The following is a 22,672-nucleotide window of genomic DNA, read 5'->3' on the forward strand; positions in this document are numbered from 1 at the left end:
AGGAATGGTTAGAGTGGCAGTTCAAAGGGTGCTCCCTATTGGGACTGAATACCAAGTTTCTTGTGGGTAATCAATCAATAGCATTTATTGAGCACTTATTGTGTGCACAGCACATTACGAACTGCTTGGGAGAGTACAATATAACAGGGTTGTTAGAAAAATTCCCTGTCCACAAGGAGCTTTCATTTTAGAGGGGGAGACATAAATTAATATAAATACATTATAAACATGTAGGGTGAATAAAGGGTGCAAATCCAAGGGCAAGGGTGACACAGAAGGCAGGGGCTGAAGAAGAAATTAATGCTTAGTTGAGGATCATGTCTACCAACTCTATTGTACTGAACTTTCCCAAGCGTTTAGCCCAGTGTTCTGCACACAGTAAGCACTCAAGAAATACCACTGACTTACTGACCGACTGTTCTGTATTAATGGACCTGATGTCTTCAGTCACCTTACTGATCAGCTAAACTGGGCAGTAAGATACAGATCCATAAAAATGAAGACAAAGCAGGTGTTGGCATCCCAAACACAGTTACAACTATCCAATATTAGAGAGCTAGAATAAAAAGCAAAATTTTTTCTCACTTTATCCTCCTAGATAGAACTTATCCTGCTGACAGCAATGGGAACTTATCCTTAAAATGCAGCAGAATCTCCCGGTAGCTCCTCTGAATAATCAGCAATATCTATTTCCCTCCTGCTGGCAAAGACCATCCATTCTATCTGGAATCGTGAGGTAGACTAACCACAGGCATTTCCTAAAAATCCCTTTCGTGATTAAAAAATAATTCGCTCTCCCATAACCACTTTGTTAAAACATGTGACGGAAAATGATTAGCCTTTCATTTCCTTCACACTAACCATGTAGACAATAGAGAGAAGTCTTGATACAGAGAATCCATGGGGAAGGGTAGAAAAAATGCTTGACGCTCATTATTCCTCTTAGCCTCCAGGTTTTTTTTTTTATGGTATTTGTTAAGCGTTTACTATGTGTCAAACGCTGTTCTAAGCTCTGGGATAGGTTCAGGTCAATTAGGTCAGACACAGTCTTGCACGGGGCTCACAACCTAAATTCATTCATTCATTCAATCGTATTTACTGAGCGCTTACTGTGCGCAGAGCACTGTACTAAGCGCTAGGGAAGTACAAGTTGGCAACATACAGGGACAGTCCCTACCCAATAACGGGCTCACACTCTAGAAGGTGGGAGACAGACAAAAAAACAAGTAGATAGGTATCAATACCATCAGAATAAATAGAATTATAGCTATATACACATCATTAATAAACTAAATATAGTAAATATTTAAATATCTGAATAGGAGGTCTTCTCTGGATTAAAACCTGACCTCTCATTTGATAGCCTAGGCTCATTCTGTCAGTATTATATATGCCTTTGAGGGGCCATGGTGTCCATTTTTTTTTTGGCTACCACTTCAGTTAACATGTAAGATATATATCTAACACCATTTTTACTCTACCAGTTGTTTCTGAGAGGCTGCAATCCAAGACGTATACACCCATTAGGAGATTTTTTTTAATAGCTTATTTATTTCTAAACCTGTAATAGTGGAGAAGCTCCAAGAGCTCTGATGTAAATTAAGGTAACAGTAGTACGGATAATTATTAATAATAGTTCTTGTGTTTTAGTGAATGATTTTCACGCTTAAATCTCATCTATTTCATATTCTTCCCTTCCCTACATCAAAACAAATGAAACCAAATTTGTATAAGTCCCCTCCAGTAATTTTCAAAAGAAAGAATTACTTCTGCGGACAGGATGTGAAAAGGAGAAAATCCGGATGACTAAGCGATAATAATAATAATGATGGCATTTATTAAGCACTTACTATGTGCAAAGCACTATTCAAAGCACTGGGAAGGATACAACGTGATCAGGTCGTCCCACGGGGGGCTCACAGTCTTCATCCCCATTTTCCAGATGAGGTAACTGAGGCACAGAGAAGTTAAGTGACTTGCCCAAAGTCACACAGCCGACAACTGGTGGAGGCTGGATTTGAACCCATGACCTCTGACTCCAAAACCTGTGCTCTTTCCACTGAGCCACACTGCTTCTCTAGATTCCAACTGATCTTTATAAGAGGGAGCACCCCTAAAAGGTCACTGGATAACTTCCCAACAATTTATTTAAAAGGCACCATCACAAAACAAGAACTAAAGTTTTACTGATTATCTTGGATTTTCTTCAGTTTACTCTTCTTAACATGTACCTGTAATGCAGCCTGAGCACCAGCTTTAATGTTCCTGTTTTCCTCTTCTAACACACATCCTCGGTTAACTGCGCTAGTAAAGGAATAAGTCCGTCCCCAACTGGAAGATCGTTTGTGACCAGAATGCTCGGAGGCGGCCTTTTGAAAATAGTAGTAGGTTAATGCAGCAGGAGGAAATCGGTAGACCCATATTTCAAGATCTAATGAAAACTACGAAAAAGTTTTACAGTGTTATCACAAACATCTGTGCTAATTTGCAAAATAATGCTAATTTAAATTAAAATTGCATTTCTGGATATCAAGCGATCAAGATGACAGTTTTAACACATCTAATGCAACCTGTGCACCTTTATCTTGGAAATATTTTACAGCATTTCATAAATTATTCACGAAGAAAATATACGCAGTTTAGAAAGCGTGACTCCTAGATGGAAATTTCAAACCACTTTGTGTCAGGAATATGAAAAAAGGCTGGTATATTCATATGTGTTTCAAACCTAATGCTAACCTGTAAATGTACCCTTTATATGACTTCTAAACCGAACCAAAAGATCAAATACCTGGGACACACTCTTTCAACCATTTTCACATCAGCCCTTTACAAAATAACAGTGTACTTGCAAACGCAATTGGATACTTCAGAAAGGTTTTGGCAGTTACAAAAATGGTAATTAAGAGTTTGTTGATATTTTTTGTTAATACTTTGCTCAGACTCTCAATGACTCAACTATTTCTAGTGTGTTGCGCCAATCCAGCTAAACCTTTGCTTTGCAGGCTTTGAGATGATTTCCCTAAAACCATTTGCATAAGCATTTGAAGATTAAAGCTATTTTGTAAAAGTTCACTGCAATTAATTGTCACTCTAACATCATATAAAGCAATCACCATTAAGAATTATTCATAAAATGCCTACGGCATATCAATACAAAGGTTAGGAAGGCAGAAAAATTCATGAAATGTTTCATAGCTTTAGTCTACTAAAAAAACAAAAACTCCTCCAGCATGAAGCCTCCCTTTCTTCCCCCAGAGACCTAGATCTGCTAAGCTCCACCGCCACTTCAGCTCACATTTTATGTACCAATCACTTGCTGTGTAATCTAGATTTCTGTTACTTATGCTCTTGCCCTTTCTAATTGTGTGTTCCTGTTATCTGGTTTCCTGCCCTCTTGGTAGACTGCAATCTCTCTGAGGGAAGTGAGCTATTATTCTGCATTTTACGTACTTAGTTTTGTGCTTAGTACAGGACCTTGAGTTAAGTAGGGGCTGTTTACACCGGGATGAAAAGGATAAGGAGGATGATGGAGTACTGTGACTTTCTGGTTCACATGCATCCCAAGGGGATCCTGCCACCACCTCAGTCCTGGAAACCAAAGCAGTGCTCAGGTTCTTCCGCGGGATCCTGTAAGATGGCCTTCCTGTAACCTAGGAAATTTCTCTCTGAGCACGCTTCTTGGGCTGGGAAAAAAAGGCTCCACCCTGCAGTTGGCACATGGGGAAAAAACAAACACCATACCTCCTTGCAATCGGTCTCATCCCCCTCTGTCTCAGAAAATCCCAAGTTTGCAATGTCATCTTGAGTGATTTCTCTTTTGTCTGGTTCCTCCATAAAAACGGGTTTATCCTGCAGTATCCACTTGCGGTATACTTTGACCACTTTCCGGGTGGCTGATATGTCACAGGAAGGCAACAAAAATGCCTAAAACATGAAGTCAAAAGTTTCTTTCAATGCTTATTTCATTCATTCACTCAATCGTATTTATCGAGAGCTTATTGTGCACAGAGCACTGTACTAAGTGCTTGGAAAGTACATTTCGGCAACAGAGACAATCCCTATCCAACAGCGGGCTCACAGTCTAGAAACGGGAGACAGACAACAAAACAAAACAAGCAGACAGGCAGTATTAGTATTTATATACAATTACAGCCCTCTGAGTACTACCAGGAGGGGAGCTAACTAAATCGCTGATAATTGCAATGTTTACTGAGATTAACACCCATTTTAGACTTTTCTCTGGACTACATACTGCTGTGTGTGCAGGTTTTATCCTTCAAAATTCACTCCTATTTGGGTAAACAAAAGAAGGAAATTGAAGAAAATAAATACAATCTAAAGCTTAACAAAACAGTGTGCTACTGTTAAACTGCACTTCATTTATTCTGCACTCAATCCACACAGACACTAAAAGACATCTCTGCACATGCTGAGGTGGGAAAGGCAGAGGGTCTTCTTGCAAAATGTGGCCTCAGAAGCTCCACCGCCACCTGAGTGCCAAGCCAACTGCACAGGAGAGACACTGCCTGTTCCCCATGCCACCCAAGGATAGTCTTATGTGAGCCCACTGTTGGGTAGGGACTGTCTATATGTTGCCAACTTGTACTTTCCAAGCGCTTAGTACAGTGCTCTGCACACAGTAAGCGTTCAATAAATACGATTGATTGATTGATTGATTGATTGATTGACAGAAAGCAGTGTGGCCTAGAGGAAAGACACGGGGCCTGACAGAAAGAAGAACCAATTTCTAACACGGCTCTGTCACTTCCCTGCTGGGTGACCTTGGGCAAGTTACTTCATTTCTCTGCACCTCAGTTCCCACATCTGCAAAATAGGGATTCAATCCCGTTCTCCCTCCTACTTAGACTGTGGGACCTGATTATCTTCTAGCGCTTAGTACAGTGCTGTGCACACAGTAAACACTTGATAAATATGACTGAATCAATGAATGACTACCCCAAAGTCACACAGTAAGTGCTTAACAAATACAACAATTATTATTACTATTATTATTACTATTAGTAGGTCAGGAAGATGACTCTTTCAGACTGTGAGCCCACTGTTGGGTAGGGACTGTGTCTATATATTGCCAACTTGTACTTCCCAAGCGCTTAGTACAGTGCTCTGCACACAGTAAGTGCTCAATAAATACGATTGATTGATTGATTGACTCAGTGGCATCCTGCAGTCTCAGTGGATCCTTGTCATCTGAACGCTGAGGCCAATGACCCAGGAGGAATGTCACCCACCCCCACAAGTCAATCTGGAGATCTCTCGACTGTGGGCTCCTTGTGGGTGGGGAGCCTGTCTACCAAACCTGTTACACTCTACTCTTCTAAGCGCTCAGTAAAGTGTTCTGCACAGAGTATGCACTCGATAGAAAACGCTGATCGATCGACTGATCTCATCCACTCCTGCTGGAGAAAAGCAGGAAAAAAGACAGATGGCAGCATTTTCAATGTTAGGAATCCTGTGGCTGCTGGACTCAATGTCCCCGTCCGAAAAGTAAAGACCCTGAGATTATGCTCCTTTAGCTACGTTTTGCAGTTCATAAATGGAGAAAACACACCTGTTTTTTTTGTTTGCTGTTTTTATCATTTCAATCTTTCCTTATAAGTTCATCAACAACTATCCTGCTAACTCAGACTGCACCCCTCCCGCGGGCCACAGAACTTGTCTGAATAATTTCCCTTGCACTTTCCCAAAAACTTAGTATGGCACTCCGCACCGAAAAGGAGGTCAATATATACTACTGAGCAAATGCTATACAGAAGGAAATATTTCAGATTTAACTATTTCGGAAAATGAGCCATGAATACTTTCTGAGAAATCAGGAGGTTGTGGGACTGCAGGCCTTAAAGAGCCCAAACATTGCTCATCATCATCATCATCAATCGTATTTATTGAGCGCTTACTGTGTGCAGAGCACTGTACTAAGCGCTTGGGAAGTACAAATTGGTAACATATAGAGAGAGTCCCTGCCCAACAGTGGGCTCACATAATAAGCAATGATTATTAAAGAATCCCAGAGAGGATTGCTTTATGAATTTACTTCACAGATATGTCCCAAAAGAACTAAATACCATTCCACACGGGCCTAAAGGAATGAAATTAAACTGGAATTTAAAAAGAATCCTGTACATCAGCCCTGGAGGCCCATTTCTAAGGATGCAATTCTTTGGACTGAAAGTAATAGGTAACTGTAATCAACTCCAACCAATCAGTCTGGCCCGTCCATCTTGAGAGTAGTTGGTTGCTGGAAAACAGGACAAGGGAAATGACACTAGATTTTATTCCTGATAAGAAAGGTCATTTCTTGGTGTTTAAGTGTCATTCTAATGATCCCTAAATTTGATATGGTGAGGAGAGGGGTTTATTTCCCCTAATTAATCTAGCTTCCCAGATGAAGGATTTAAGCTTTCAAGTGTCATTAAAATTTCCTAATAAACTAAAAGTAAATACAATGTAAGATACTGCTCTATTCATTCATTTAATCATATTTATTGAGCGCTTACTGTGTGCAGAGCACTGTACTAAGCACTTGGGAAGTACAAGTTGGCAACATATAGAGACCATCCCTATCCAACAACGGGCTCGCAGCCTATTCAAACAATGCATAGAGTATTTACCTTAATCATTTACCTTGGTGAACTCATTTGCTCCCATGGCTTCAACTACTATCTCTTGGCCAACGATTCCCAAATCTACATCTCCAGCCCTGATCTCTTGCCTTCTCTGCAGTCTCATATTTCCTCCTGCCTTGAGGACATCTCTACCTGGATGTCCCACCAACACAACAAACTTAAAATGTCCAAAACAGAATCCTTCAGATTCCCACCAGCCTTGATTACAGCATCAGTCTCCTTCTGAGCTCCCTGTTTTCTCTCTGCCTCTGATCGATACTTCACCTTGCTGACTGGATCTCTTTTCTATAAAAAAGGTTAAGTCCATGTTTCCGGACTCAAGGACCTGCAGTGGTTGCCAATACACTGCTACATCAAACAGAAACTCTTAACCATTGGCTTTAAAGCACTCAATCAACTTGCCCCCTCCTATCTTACCCTGCACATTTTGCTCCTGTAATGCCAACCTACCCACTGTACCTTGATCTAATCTCTCGCTACTGACCCTTCGCCCACCCCTGCCTCTGACATGGAACACCTTCCCTCTTCATATCCATAAGACGATCACTCTCCCCACCTTTAAAGCCTTATTAGAAGCACACCTCCTTCAAGAGGCCTTCCCCAACAAAGCCCTCATTTCCTCTTAACCCATTCCCTTCTGTGTCACTCTTGCACTTGAATTTGCACCCTTTATTCAACTCTCCCTCAGCCCCACAGCACTTACGTATATATCCACAATTTATACTGACGTCTGTTTCTCCCTCTAGACTGAAAACTCAAGGTAGGAAGGGCATGTGTCTACCAACTCTGTTACACTGTACTGTCTCAAGAGCTCAGTACACAGTAAGTGCTCATGGTGTAATGGATGGAGCACGGGCCTGGGAGTCGGAAGGTCATGAGTTCTTATCCCAGCTCTGAAAAAAAGAAAGAAGGAAAGAAAGAATGAATGACAAAAGGAAAGAAGGAAGGAAGGAAGGAAGGAAGGAAGGAAGGAAGGAAGGAAGGAAGGAAGAAAGAAAGGAAAGAAAGGAGGAAAGGAAGGAAGGAAGGAAGGAAGGAGGGAAGGAAGGAAGGAAGGAAGGAAGGAAGGAAGGAAGGAAGGAAGGAAGGAAGGGAAAAAGGAGAGAAAGGAAGGAAGGAAGGAAGGAAGGAAGGAAGGAGGGAGGGAGGGAAGGACGGAAGGAAGGAAGGAAGGAAGTTAGAAAGGAAGTTAGAAAGGAAGGAAGAAAGGAAGGAAGGAAGGAAGGAAGGAAGGAAGGAAGGAAGGAAGGAGGAAAGGAAGAAAGGAAGGAAGGAAGGAAGGGAAAAAGGAGAGAAAGGAAGGAAGGAAGGAAGGAGGGAGGGAGGGAAGGATGGAAGGACAGAAGGAAGGAAGGAAGGAAGTTAGAAAGGAAGGAAGAAAGAAAGGAAGGAAGAAAGGAAGGAAGAAAGGAAGGAAGGAGGAAAGGAAGGAGGAAAGGAAGGAAGGAAGGAAGGAAGGAAGGAAGGAAGGAAGGAAGGAAGGAAGGAAGAAAAAAGAAAGAAAGAAAGAAAGAAAGGAAGGAAGGAAGGAAGGAAGGAAGGAAGGAAGGAAGGAAGGAAGGAAGGAAGGAAGGAAGGAAGGAAGGAAGGAAGGAAGGAAGGAAGGAAGGAAGGAAGGGAGAAAGAAAAAGAAAGAGAAAGATAGAATGAGAGAAAGAAAAGAAAAGAAAGAAAGAAAGAAAGAAAGAAAGAAAGAAAGAAAGAAAGAAAGAAAGAAAGAAAGAAAGAGGGAAAGAAATATGAAAGAAAGATGATCTTTTCCCAATTTTGCTTCTCCAGACAAATGGGACCTTCAGCAATTAAAAAAAACCTAAAAGTTTCTGACAATTTGAGGCAAGGCTTTTTTTAATACCACTGATCTTCTTGTTATTATATTTGTTAAGAGTTTACTATGTGCCAAGCACTGTTCTATGCCCTGGGGTAAATACAAGTTAAGCAGGTAAGACACAGTCCCTGCTCCACATGGGTCTCCCAGTCGTAGGAGGGAGAACCTAACTTGCTCTCAGGAACAGTTTCAATATATTCCCCATTTCACCAAAAGAGGGCAGTGTAATACTATGTGCCACAGAGAATGCAGCCCAGCAACTGTCAATTTAAATTTTTCATTACATCTACACAAAAATGGTCAATGGCAGATGTTTCCCCTGGGAATTTTCGAAACAAGATGATAAGCCATTACACTACCTTAGAGAGGGAGTGAATTTGACCATCACAAGGAAAGTAAATGAATGCTGAACTTGATTTTCCTTTAATTGATAGACTATTCACAATTTCATCAATCCCCTTTCCATAGGTTCATGGAGCAGATGGCCCATAGTCTGGGGACCTGGCCCTGCTACTGCTAAATTTCACACTCAATGACTAGTGGGGGTTTTTTCTGTTTCTGTATGTGGAGAGAGCAACAAAGCAAGAAGGATGCTTGGGAAAATCAGGGATGGTGCCACTAGCATCACTTTGACCCCTTGCAAATGCTTTCTGACTTAAGACGGTTTGATTCTGTTACAAACACACTTCATTTCATCAATTTCTAAAATTTCAAGCACAGAATGTAATTTTACCTCCCATCATGTCTACAGGGAAACAGATCTGTATCTGGATCTTTTCATCCCAATGAAAGTATACAGTTGAAAAAAATAACGCTTACACCTGTGAAACTCCCAGCTATATTCATTTCAAGATACACTGACCAATTAAAATTTAAAAATGAGAAATTAATAATTTAGAATCTGACTTTGGGGAATGAAGTTACTAGATTTCTTAATTTCTGAAGGCCAAAAGATTTATTTACAAGTTAACACTATGATGTATACTTTATTAAACATGTATTCTAACTTGAACCATTCTCATGATTTTTAAGGCATCTTTAGCTCAGTGCAATAACAATGAATTTACTTTTTTTCCTTTATGGTAAGACCTTACTATGTGTTGAGCACTGTTATAACTGCTTGGTAGATAAAAGTTAATCAGGCCAGACAGATGCCCCTGTCCCACATGGGGCTTACACCTATGTAGAAGGGAGAACAGGTTCTGAATCCCCATTTTGCAGTTGACGAAACTGAGGCAAAGAGAAGGTAAGTGACTTGCCCAGGGTCGCACAGCAGGCAAGTGGAGGAGCTGGGATAAGAACCCAGGTCCCCTGGTTCCCAAACGTAGCTTTTTTCAATATCACAATTTTCCTTGATGAGTAATTCATTCGTTCATTCAATCATATTTATTGAGCACTTACTGTGTGCAGAGCACTGTACTAAGTGCTTGGAAGTACAAGGTGGCAACAATAGAGACGGTCCCTACCCAACAACGGGCTCACAGTCTAGAAGGGGGAGACAGACAACAAAACAAAACATGTAGACAGGTGTCAAAGTCGTCAGAACAAACAGAATTAAAGCTATATGGACATCATTAACAAAATAAATAGAACAGTAAATACGTACAAGTGAAATGAATAGAGTAATAAATCTACAAATATATATACAAGTGCTGTGGGGATGGGAAGGAGGTAGGGTTGGGGGGATGGGGAGGAGAAGAAGAAAAAGGGGGCTCAGTCTGGGAAGGCCTCTTGGAGGAGGTGAGCTCTCAGTAGGACTTTGAAGGGAGGAAGAGTGCTAGCTTGGCAGATGTGTGGAGGGAGGGCATTCCAGGCCAGAGGTAGGATGTGGGCCTGGGGTCGACGGTGGGACAGGCGAGAATGAGGTAGAGTGAGGAGGTTAGCGGCAGAGAAGCGGAGGGTGCGGGCTGGGCTGGAGAAGGAGAGAAGGGAGGTGAGGTAGGAGGGGGCGAGGTGATGGACAGCCTGGAAGCCGAGAGTGAGGAGTTTTTGCTTGATTCGTAGGTTGACAGGCAGCCACTGGAGATTTTTGAGGAGAGGAGTAACATGCCCAGAGCATTTCTGCACAAAGATGATCCGGGCAGCAGAGTGAAGTATAGACTGAAGTGGGGAGAGACAGGAGGACGGGAGATCAGAGAGGAGGCTGATGCAGTAATCCAGTCGGGATAGGATGAATAATGTACAGATAAACTGAACCATGGGTGACAGCTAAAGAATGTACAAAAAACTACCTCAAAATAATTATAGGGACTAAATTATTGGAAGAAAAAGAAAAAAATTGAAATACAAATATGCTATTGAATTAAACAATTCATTTTCCTTGAGATTAATTAATAACTCTCCACTTCTACCTTCCAGTTGCCAAATATGGGTGATTTCCTTAATATAGCTTTCTGGAAAAACCAGTTTTAAATTAATTTTAACTAAATTTTTAATAAATAGGCCTTGGTGTTCTGTACAAATATGCCTCCATAGAAATGAGCCTCAACTGCTCTGGCACTTTAAAACAAATCAGAATTTTGCACATATTTGTGAACAAGGGGAATAACGGTGCCATACTGCAAATCATAAGATTAGAGCCCTCTCTTTTATTAAACTTCAGGTAGTAGTCTTTTCTCCCTCCTGGATTCAAAACAAAATGTCAAAAACTAATTACAAGAAAGACAGAATTATAATAATAAAAATTAAGTGCTCCCTACGTGTCAAGCACAGTTCTAAGTGCTAGGGTCGATACAGATTTAGTCAGGTTAGGTGTGCCGCCTGTCCCACATGGGGCTCACAGTCTTAGTAGGAGGGAGATTAGCTGTTCAATCCTCATTTTACAGATGAGGAAACTGAGGCCAGAGAAATTACATGACTTGCCCAAGGTCCCACAGCATCTATGTGTCAAAGCTGGAATTGGAAACCAGTTCCTCTGTCTCCCAGGCCAGTGCTTTCTCCATATTGCTTCTCTAGTATGTCTTGTAAGTGCAACAAAATAATAGAATACAAATAACTTTGTTTTTGTAAACACACTCATACACACACACACTACTAACCTGGCGAAATACTTCATTGACAAAATTGACATATCCCCGAGTAGATAACAGTATTCGCTGCACCATTTCATACACTGTTTGATATTCTTCTTCAATGCTACAGAGGCTGGAATTGCTAGGTCTCCGGTCAGACAAGGTGCTGCTATTAGAGTGGTTTTTGTCTTGTTCAGATGATCCACTGCCCTCCGCCTCAGGATTTTTCTCTTGCATATTACCACCAGCAGTCTGGAAGGGAGAAAGCAGAATTTCCTTAAACACCTTACAGGAAGCACGGGTCTTCTCTGACAGTAGCTTTCCCCAACTTCCACTGGCCAGTGAACCCCCTGGAATTATTACACTTCACATGACTTTTACGCTATTTGGTACCGTATGGTGCCCATGCACCATCCCACTAGAAATATTACTTTCAATGTTCTCAACACCACCCTCTCTACCCAACTCGCTCGCTCCCCTATCCCTTAGTCGCTCTTGTACCACCAACCCACAGATCTGGATGATCTGCACTTTCCGCCTTCTTCGCTCCTACGCTCGAGCCGCAGACCGCTGCTGGTGAAATCTAAACATCAGGCCGACCTCGTCCACTTCAAGTTTATCCTTTCTTGCCTTAACTCAGCCCTCTCTTCTGCCTGGCAAAACTACTTCTTTTCCCTTACTGAGATCCATGCCCATCACCCTCGCCGGTAGTTCCAGACATTTAATTCCCTCCACAGGCCTTCTGAGCTCCCCAAAATCACCCTTCCCCCTCTTCAATCCCCCCTCCTACCAGCTCCCTTTCAACTTTTCCAGCCTTCCCAGCAGTATCTCCATAGGAGATCCAGCGTGGCTCAGTGGAAAGCGCCCGGGCTTTGGAATCAGAGGTCGTGGGTTCAAATCCCGGCTTCACCACGTGTCTGCTGTGTGACCTTGGGCAAGTCACTTAACTTCTCTGAGCCTCAGTTACCTCATCTGTAAAATGGGGAGTAAGACTGTGAGCCTCACGTGGGACAACCTGATCACCTTCTATCCCCCCCAGCCCTTAGAACAGTGCTTTGCACATAGTAAGTGCTTAATAAATGCCATCGTTATTATTATGCCTCTTCTCAAATGCCACCTCCTCCTCATGTGCATCAGACCCCATTTCTTCGCACCTTATAAAAACTCTCACCCCTTCCCTCCTGAACACTCATCTTCAACCATTCACTCTCCAACGGCTTCTTCCTCACTGCCTTCAAACATGCCCACATCTCCCCCATCCTTAAAACACCCTCCCTTGATCCCACAGTTTTCTCCAGTTATCGCCCCATTTCCCTCCTACCTTCCCTCTTCGAACTCCTTGAGCAAGTCGTCTACACCCGCTGCCTCAAATTCCTCTCCTCCAACTCTCTCCTGGACCCCTTCCAATCTGGCTTCCATCCCCTTCACTCCAATGTAAATGCCCTCTCAAAGGTCACCAATGACCTCTTTCTCACCAAATCCAATGGCTCCTACTTCATTCTAATCCTCCTCGACCTCTCAGCTGCCTTTAACACTGTGGACCACCCCCTTCTTCTGGATATGTTATCCAACCTTGGTTTCACTGACTCTGTCCTCTCCTGCTTGTCCTCATCTCTCTGGCTGTTCATTCTCAGTCTCCTTCGGGGCCTTCTCCTCTCCCTCCTATCCTCTTTTGGGGGTCCCTCAAGGTTCAGTTCTCAGTCATCTTCTATTTCCATCTACACTCATTCCCTTGGAGAACTCAATCACTCCCACAGCTTCAACTACCATCTCTATGCAGATGATGCCCAAATCTCTCTCCACTCTCCAGGCTTGCATCTCCTCCTGCCTTCAGGCCATCTCTACTTGGATGTCCTCCTGCCACCTCAAACTTAACATGTCCAAAACATAGCTCCTTATCTTCCCTCCCAAACCCTGTCCTCTCCCAAAATTTCCCGTCATTGTAGATGCCACTACCACCCTTCCCATCCTACAAAACCATAACCTTGGTGTCAGCCTCGACCCCGCTCTCTCATTCAACCCACATACATATCCAATCCGTCACCAAAGCCTGTCGGTCTCACCTTCACAACATCGCTAAGATCCGCCCTTTGCTCTCCACCCAAACTGCTACCACATTAGTACAATTACTCATCATATCCCACCTAGATTACTGCATCAGCCTCCTTTCTGACCTTCCAACCTCCCGCCTCTCCCCACTTCAGTCCATACTTCACTCTGCTGCCCAGATTATCTTTCTACAGAAACGCTCAGAGCATGTCACCTTCTCCTCAAAAATCTCTAGTGGTTGCCTATTCACCTCCGTATCAAACAAAAACTCCTCACTATTGGCTTTAAAGCTCTCCATCACCTTGACCCCTCCTACCTCACCTCCCTTCTCTCCTTCTACAACCCAGCCCGCACACTTGGCTCCTCTGGTGTGAACCTTCTCACAGTGCCCTGATCTCACCTGTCTCGCTGCCGACACCTGGCCCTTGTACTACCTCTGGCCTGGAACGTCCTTCCTCCTCAAATCCGCCAATCACTCTCCCCACCTTCAAAGCCCTGCTGAAGGCACATCTTCTCCAAGATGTCTTCACAGACTAAGCTCCACTTTCCTCATCTCCCACACCCTTCCGCGTCACCCTGACTCATTTCCTTTGCTTCCCCCCACCACCCCACAGTACTTATGTATACATCTGTAATTTTATTTATTTATATTGATACCTGTTTACTTGTATTGATGTCTTGATGCCTGTTTATTTGTACTGATGCCTATCTCCATCCTCTCTACACTGTGGGCTCGTTGTGGGCAGGGACTGTCTCTCTTTATTGCTATATTGCATTTTCCCAAGTGTTTAGTAATAATGATAGCATTTATTAAGCACTTACTATGTGCACAGCAATGTTCTAAGTGCTGGGGAGGTTACACGGTGATCAGGTTGTCCCACGGGGGTCTCACAGTCTTAATCCCCATTTTACAGATGAGGTAACTGAGGCTCTCTGTGCTTATTAGAAGTTAAGTGACTTGCCCAAAGTCACACAGCTGGCAATTGGCAGAGCCGGGATTTGAACCCATGACCTCTGACTCCAAAGCCCATGCTCTTTCCACTGAGTCACGCTGCTTCTCTAGTACAGTGCTCTGCACACAGTAACACTCAATAAATACGACTGCATGAATGATTACACATTGTAACAGAATCTATTATTTTTGATTGGTGAATTTTAATTTGCTCAGTTGCTTGCCATATGTCCTTACTGTTCTCTGTGCCTGTCCTCCCATACTTTGACTTTAAGGCTCCAATAGGGACCATGGGTTAATTGATTTCTTGTAATTGCTAGTTGTTCAGTGTTAGGTACATAGTAACCTCATGATAAATGTCAGCAATGAAAATGATTATCTTCTCTCCTTTCTGTATCTGCTCTGAACACAATGAGCATTCAATAAGTATGACTGATTGACAATGATAAAATGAAAAATATCAGAGACCATTACCTGGATCAGCTTAGGCAGCACTTCTCCTCCGTTTTTAGTACTCTGAGGTATAGTTTGGTACTTCTTTTCCAGAAAGAAAGTTACAATCCATTTAATAAAAGCAACCCGGGCAGCCATGTAGGGGATCTTTGTGCTGTAGATATTCTCATTGTTTCGAGTAGCCATAACGTATACTGGCTTTGGTCTCAAATGAGGAATATCTGGAAAGAGATAAACCATTCTCTTGGTAAATCACAACCTGAAATACTTGTATGCAAAATCTATAACTGATACTACTCAGCCAGCATTATCAAAAGCCAACTTTATATCCGAGGAAACAAGCAGCAGAAAAAAATGTGCACTGCTTTTCTAGCTTTGGAAATGCATTTTAAATTATTCATTCACAGAGTGAGAAAAACATCTGTCCCCCTCCCCAAGTGCTAAGAGACAGACTGGATATTTGTTAAAGGTTTGGGAGAGGAAAGAAGTTAAAGTAAAACTTCTCTTCTCCCAACTCTCTGCATAAGAGAATGTAGCAACAACCCCTGCTAAAAACGAGAAGGCAACATCCCAGTCCCTTTCATGAATAAACACTGAAAAGTTCAATAATATATCTGTTTCATTTACTCAGCCTACTGAGGAGGAATACAATTTTCCTGTTTTCTTCCAGGCAATTGAATCCATAGAAACGAAAGAAATTTAATCCACTCACTGGCTGCCAGAGACTCGTAGGTTTTTTTTTATTATTACTATTATTTTTTTCAAACAATACCAGCTCTTCTTCCTCCTCTCTTCCCTCACTATCAGCCAAAGATTTTCATCTGATTCTCTCTGAACTGAATCTAAAAAGATGTTCACCACAAACATAACTGATTCAGATGCTTCTGCCTGTTTTCTTAATTCCTTGAAGTGGAAATCACCAATAGATCCAGCATCTGTGATCTTATGAGAGGATGGAGACTTGCAATATTAATATACTGATATTAGAATGTTCAACCCAAAAACACTAAAAGTCCATGCTGTCCCGGAGCAAGAAGTATATTAGAGCGATTTCAGGGTCAAACATCTACTCCCTTGGCTGCTGGACGGCCATGTGCTAATAAGCACGGGAGCGGAGTCATGTAGTTCATTCATTCATCCATTCAATCATATTTATTGAGCACTTACTGTGTGCAGAGCATGGTACTAAGCGCTTGGGAAGTACAAACTGGCAACATATAGAGACGGTCCCTACCCAACAACGGGCTCACAGTCTAGAAGGGGGAGATAGGTAACAAAACAAAACAAGTAGACAAGTGTCAATACCATCAGAATAAATAGAATTATAGCTATATAAACATCATTAATAGAATAGAGTAATAAATATGTACAAATAAAATAGAGTAATAAATATGTACAAATATATACAAGTGCTATGGGGAGCGGAAGGTGGTAGAGCGGGGGTTGGCAATTCATTCATTCATTCACTCAATCATATTTATTGAGTGCTTACTGTATGCAGAGCGCTGTGCTAAGCGCTTGGAAAGTACAAGTCGGCAACATATAGAGACGGTCCCTACCCAACAACGGGCTCCCAGTCTAGAAGGGGGAGACAGGCAACAAAACAAAACATGCAGACAGGTGAATGTCTGCAAGCTTAGTGCATGCTTAATGCATGTTAAGTGCTTAGTACAGTGCTCTGCACATAGAAAGCGCTCAATAAATATGATTGATGAATGGGGAGGGGAGGAGGAGGAGGAGAGGAAAAAGGGGGGGCTCAATCTGGGAAGGCCTCCTAAAGGAGGTGAGCTCTCAGTAGGGCTTTGAAGGGAGGAAGAGAGCTAGTTTGGCAGATGTGTGGAGGGAGGGCATTCCAGGCCAGAGGTAGGATGTGGGCCTGGGGTCGACGGCGGGACAGGCGAGAATGAGGCACAGTGAGGAGGCTAGCGGTAGAGGAGCAGAGGGTGTGGGCTGGGCTGGAGAAGTAAAGAAGGGAGGTGAGGTAGGAGGGGTCAAGGTGATGGAGAGCTTTGAAGCTGAGAGTGAGGAGTTTTTGCTTGATTCGAAGGTTGATAAGCAACCACTGGAGATTTTTGAGGATGGGCGTGACATGCCCAGAGCATTTCTGTATAAAGATAATCCAGGCAGCAGAGTGAAGTATAGACTGAAGCGGGGAGAGACAGGAGGAAGGGAAATCATAGAGAAGGCTGATGCAGTAATCCAGTTGGGAAAGGATGAGAGATTGAACCAGCAAGGTAGAGGTTTGGATGGAGAGGAAAGGGCAGATCTTGGTGATGTTGTGGAGGTGAGACTGGCAGGTTTTGGTGACAGATTGGATGTGTGGGGTGAACGAGAGAGCAGAGTCGAGGATGACACCCAGGTTGTAGGTCTGTGAGACGGGAAGGAGGGTAGTGCCATCTACAGCGACAGGAAAGTCAGGGAGAGGACAGGGTTTGGGAGGGAAGATAAGGAGCTCAGTCTTCGACATGTTGAGTTTTAACATGTTGCTGAGTCGTTGGGGACCTACTGAGAGGGAAAAAAGGCCATCCTTCTCTTCATCTCACATGAAAGCAGTCTACAAGTCTCCTTACCCTCCTAGCACCCACTGCATGCCCTCAAAATGCACTCATCTGCTTTTCACCCTCCCTGCTCTGTGGCCTATGTATTTAGGTCTGTACCCTTTAAGCACTCTGACAGTCACCACGTCCCCAGCCGCACAGTGCTTCTATACAGAGCCTTATATTCTGCCATTTCTCCCATCTGCAATTTACTTTTAATTTCTGTCTTCCTCTCTAGAGTGTAAGCAGGGAACATGTCTACCAACTCTGATGCACTGTACTCTCCTGAGCGCTTAGTACAGTGCTCTGCATCCAGAAAGTGCTCGAGAGATTGATTGATTATGGTATTTATTAAGCACTTACTCTATGCCACAGCCCCGTGTTAAGTGCTGGGATAGATACAAGATGTTTAGATCCGTGCCAGCTCCTGCTGCATGTATTGTACTTTCCCAAGCGCTTAGTACAGTGATCTGTACATAGTAAGTGCTCAATAAATATGATTGAATAAGGGGCTCACAATCAAAATAAAGATACCAGGTGTCTAATCTCTGTTTCTAAGATGAGAAAACTGAGGTGAGGCCACTTGGCCAAGATGACCCAACAAGTCAATGACAGAGTTAGGATGAGAACTTGGAATATGGTCCCCTTGCCCTTCCCATTTCCCTACCCTACTTAAATGGGAAATCCAAACTCCATCATGTTTCCCTATCCACCTGCTCCCAATCCCAGGCTCCCTCAAACCTGGGGCAGCAATGATACCATGAGAAAGCTGTTAAGAGACCTTATCATAGGAAATCTAAAAAGAGTTCATGTTAATCTATTGGAAAGTTGTTTTTAAAGTTAAATTTTCAAATATTTTAAAAGTCATTGAAATTGTAAATATTTGTTCAAAAGAAATCTTGAAGGGATCATTTTAATTTCTGTACTACGTGCTGAAAATCACTACTTACCCAGTACCGGTTTATAGAGGTTGGTTAACTTTGTAAATGATGGAAACAAATGAGGAAGATAATACTTCCTAAATAAAGTAAAGAGAAACTTAAATCCAGTGTCTTGGTTCTCCTTATTCTTCCACTCCAAACTTGCAGCCTTCGGACATTGTGTTAAAAGAAAAAAAGAAAGGATCAAGTTAATACAAAGGCTCTTCACAGTAACACTATAAACACCACTATGCTAAAGGCAAGAGTTGGAAAATACACTGATTCTAACACAATATAAAAATGTTGAGAAGCAATCTAAAATACTTTATGATATATAAGATGAAACATGAGAGGCTGCTCAAATGCTGAGAGGCTGCATTTCAGACTTTCAGATTCAGCTAAAAAGCAATGGGATCAATTTCTGCAGATTATGAATTTATGTCATGGGGCTGCATTCTCCAAGACTCTGTCCAATTATCAGCCACTGCCCCAAATAACTGCGGGTTTTTTTATGATATTTGATAAGCGTTAACTATGTGCCAGGCACTATACTAAGCACTTAGGTAGACAAAATCTAATCAGGAAGGACATAGCCCATGTCCCACATGGGACTAACAGTAAATGAGAAGCAGCATGGTGTAGTGGATAGAGCATGGGCCTGGACATCAGAAGGTCATGGAGTGCACTGCACATAGTAAGCGCTTAATAAATGCCATCATTATTATTATTACTATTATTATTCTAATCCCGGCTCTACCACTTTTCTGCTGTGTGACCTCGAGCAAGTCACTTCACTTCTCTAGGCCTCAGTTAGCTCACTTGTAAAATGGGGATTGAGACTGTGAGCCCAACGTGGGACAGGGACTGTGTCCAACCCAATTTGCTTGGATCCAACCCAGTGCTTAGTACAGTGCCTGGCACATAGTAAGCGCTTAACAAATACCATTATAATTATAACAATAATAATAGCAATGATGATGGTAGATGTTAAGTGCTTACAATATGCCAGGCTAAGCGCTGGGATAGTTACAAGATCTTAAGGAAAGTGGTCTCGCAAACTTAATCAACAAAAATAATAATAATAATTGTGGTATTTGTTAAGCACTCACTCTGAGCCAGGCACTGTACTAAGCCCTGGGGTGGATACAAGCAAATCAGGTTGGACACAATTCCTGTCCCACATGGGGCTCCCACTCTTAATCCCCATTTTACAAATGGGGTAACTGAGGCCCAGAGAAGTGAAGTGACTTGTCCAAGGTCACACAGCAGACATGTGGAGGAGCCAGGGATAGAACCCAGGTCCTTCTGACTCCCAAGTCCGTGCTCTATCCACTAAACCACGTCAATCCCCATTTCACCAATGAAGTAACTGAGGCACAGAGAAATTACGTGACGTGTCCAAGGTCACACAACCCCTGCAGCAGGAGGCCAGGTAGCATTCTTGCACTGCACATAAGAGTGTTAGTCTCTTCTTTCCCCAACCTAAATTAGGGTTGGCATCCATATGAGCACTTTAAAACTCTGTTCTGCTATGCGGAGGGTAAAGGATTAGTTTTCCTCTCACTCAGAATAGCATAGCACATACACACATGGAAAGAAGCATCCCAAAGCAGAGAACATATCCTATATAATATACCCCAATTAAGACAATGTATAGCAGGGAGCCCTGTATTAATAAGATGGAGGAGAAAAATTTAGTTAACAGCAACACCCTGGCCACAAGAATTTCTCCAGGACAATAATAAAGCAATTGCACTTTAAAATCAACATCCTGATGTGGTTTGCATCTACTGAATAAATGGAAACCCTTATGGGTTGTTCACTTTACTGGTAACCCACACTCTGGAAAAAAAAAGGTGTGTAGTTGATGCATCTTATTAGTTGCACATTACTTTCACATTTAAGGATGGTCTCAAATAGCACCTACACCCCTCATGATTTATAAGTCATAACTGTCTGAATTAAATCGAAATAGAGCAGAGTGAATACAGATGCAATTATCTTAGTTTTCTACAGTTAAGCATATATCGTCCAAGATTTCGGAACATCGAGTTCTCACCTGAATTACCATATACTTCAACAATATTTGAAGAAAAAAGCAGGTTTGGTCCTCAACAACTTTTTCACCTGCTACAGCTGGCAAAAGTGGGATGATTTCTTCAGGACAAATCTTGGCTAAAATATGGAAAACAATGAAATGGCGCCACCAAATAAAGATGATACTGAAATGGGTTTAAAATTTTACAATAAAAGGCACAGAGTAGAGAAGCCATCAGTACCTATGGCTTGCAAAGCCTATTAAATTACTGTTTAAAAGAAGCTGCTACATGTCTAAAATAATACATGCATAAATTAATTCAGCTAACTTAATTTGCTGACACTCAATGGAACTTCCTAGCTCTAGAGGCAAATGCATTTGTAAACCACCTGGAAAAAGTTTTGTCAGCCGTTCTGCTCTGCAAGTCTTAGAAGGAAACCTGAAACTCTGAGCCGGGATCTGCCTGATGGTTCAATACTAGATACTCATTCATTCAATCGCATTTATTGAGCACTTACTGTGTGCAGAGCACTGTACTAAGCGTTTGGGAAGTATAAGTTGGCAACATATAGAGACGGTCCCTACCCAACAACAGGCTCACTGTCTAGAAGGGGGAGACAGAAAACAAAACAAAACATGGACAGGTGTCAAGTCATCAGAATAAATAGAAATAAAGCTAGATACACATCATTAACAAAATAGAGTAGTAAATGTGTACAAGTAAAATAAATAGAGAAATAAATCTGTACAAACATATATACTGGTGCTGTGGGGAGGGGAAGGAGGTGGGGCAGAGGGGAAATGGGGAGGAGGAGAGGAAAAAAGGGGCTCAGTCTGGGAAGGCCTCCTGGAGGAGGTGAGATCTCAGTAGGGCTTTGAAGGGAGAAAGAGAGCCAGCTTGGCAGATGTGCGGAGGAAGGGCATTCCAGGCCAGGGGGAGGAAATGGGTCAGGGGTCGATGGCGGGACAGGCGAGAACGAGGTACAGTGAGCAGGACAGCGGCAGAGGAGCGGAAGGTGCGCCTAACCTGGACTAGGGATCACCAAAATGAACAAAGCTTCAGTGCCATAACTCCAGAAAAGACAAGGGCCAGGTGTAAAGAACGGGATTTAGGAAGCAAAGCCTCTCTGTCATCTATCACCATTTATTTATCTCTCCGCTTCATGCAACAGCCTATACCACCATTTTGTGCAGAGACCAGTTGGAGCTACACCTAGGTATCTCTTTTGCCAAACCACATTATTATTATGACAATAATAATACACTTACTATGTGCCAAGCACTACACTGAGGGCTGGGGTAGACACAAGATAATCAGGTCAGATACAGTCCCTGCCCCAGTGGAGCTCAATCTAAGTAGAAGTAATAGTATTAGTAATAATTATAATAATGGTTTTTGAAATTGGTATTTGTTAAGCACTACTATGTGCCAAACACTTTACTAAGCTCAGGGATAGGTACAAGCATGGCTCAATGGAAACAGCACAGGCTTTGGAGCCAGAGGTCATGGGTTCAAATCCTAGCTCTGCCGATTGTCAGCTGTGTGACTTTGGGCAAGGTCATGGGTTCAAATCCCAGCTCTGCCGCTTGTCAGCTGGGTGACTTTGGGCAAGTCACTTCACTTCTCTGGGCCTCAGTTACCTCATCTGTAAAATGGGGATTAAGATTGTGAGCCCCACACGGGACAACCTAGTCACCTTGTATCCTCCCCAGCGCTTAGAACAGTGCTTTGCACATAGTAAGCGCTTAACAAATACCAAAATCATCATCATCATCATTCTCTGGGCCTCAGTTCCCTCACCTGTAAAATGGGGATTAAAACTGTGAGCCCGCCGTGGGACAACCTGATCACCTTGTAACCTCCCCAGTGCTTAGAACAGTGCTTGGCACATAGTAAGCGCTGAACAAATACCATTATTATTATTATTATTATTAAATTCCTGTTCTACTGGGAACTCACCATCCAAGGGGTAGAGATAACAGGTACTGAATTCCCATTTTACAGGTCAGGGAACTGAGACGCAGAAAAGTTAAGTGACTAGTCCAAGGTCCCACTGCAAGCAAATAGAGCTGGGATTAAAACCAGGATCCTCTGGCTCCCAGGCCTGTGCTCTTTCCACCAAGCCACGATGCTTCTCACTGGAAAACACCTGTTGTGTCAGGGCGTCTACAGAACTCCTGTGGACTTGGGACTTTTCTCCCAGCACATGGAAAAGGACTATTTGTTAATACAAACAAAA

The 22,672-nt window shown here is 42.6% G+C and overlaps 1 protein-coding gene across 1 annotated transcript in view; it reads right to left on the reverse strand.

Annotated features, from left to right (window-relative positions):
* The window catches only part of RALGAPA2 (Ral GTPase activating protein catalytic subunit alpha 2), a 421,002-nt gene that overhangs the window by 281,025 nt on the left and 117,305 nt on the right, over window positions 1-22,672 (reverse strand). Inside the window, exons 7-12 of the mRNA XM_038744021.1 lie at window positions 20,454-20,569; window positions 18,425-18,563; window positions 14,959-15,158; window positions 11,511-11,735; window positions 3,745-3,927; window positions 2,232-2,369 (exon numbers count right to left, since the gene is read on the reverse strand). Coding sequence (XP_038599949.1) covers window positions 2,232-2,369; window positions 3,745-3,927; window positions 11,511-11,735; window positions 14,959-15,158; window positions 18,425-18,563; window positions 20,454-20,569 — 1,001 coding nt within the window. The remainder of the gene's footprint in view (window positions 1-2,231; window positions 2,370-3,744; window positions 3,928-11,510; window positions 11,736-14,958; window positions 15,159-18,424; window positions 18,564-20,453; window positions 20,570-22,672) is intronic.

This window comes from Tachyglossus aculeatus, chromosome 1 (genome assembly GCF_015852505.1).
Source record: "Tachyglossus aculeatus isolate mTacAcu1 chromosome 1, mTacAcu1.pri, whole genome shotgun sequence".
NCBI lineage: Eukaryota > Metazoa > Chordata > Mammalia > Monotremata > Tachyglossidae > Tachyglossus > Tachyglossus aculeatus.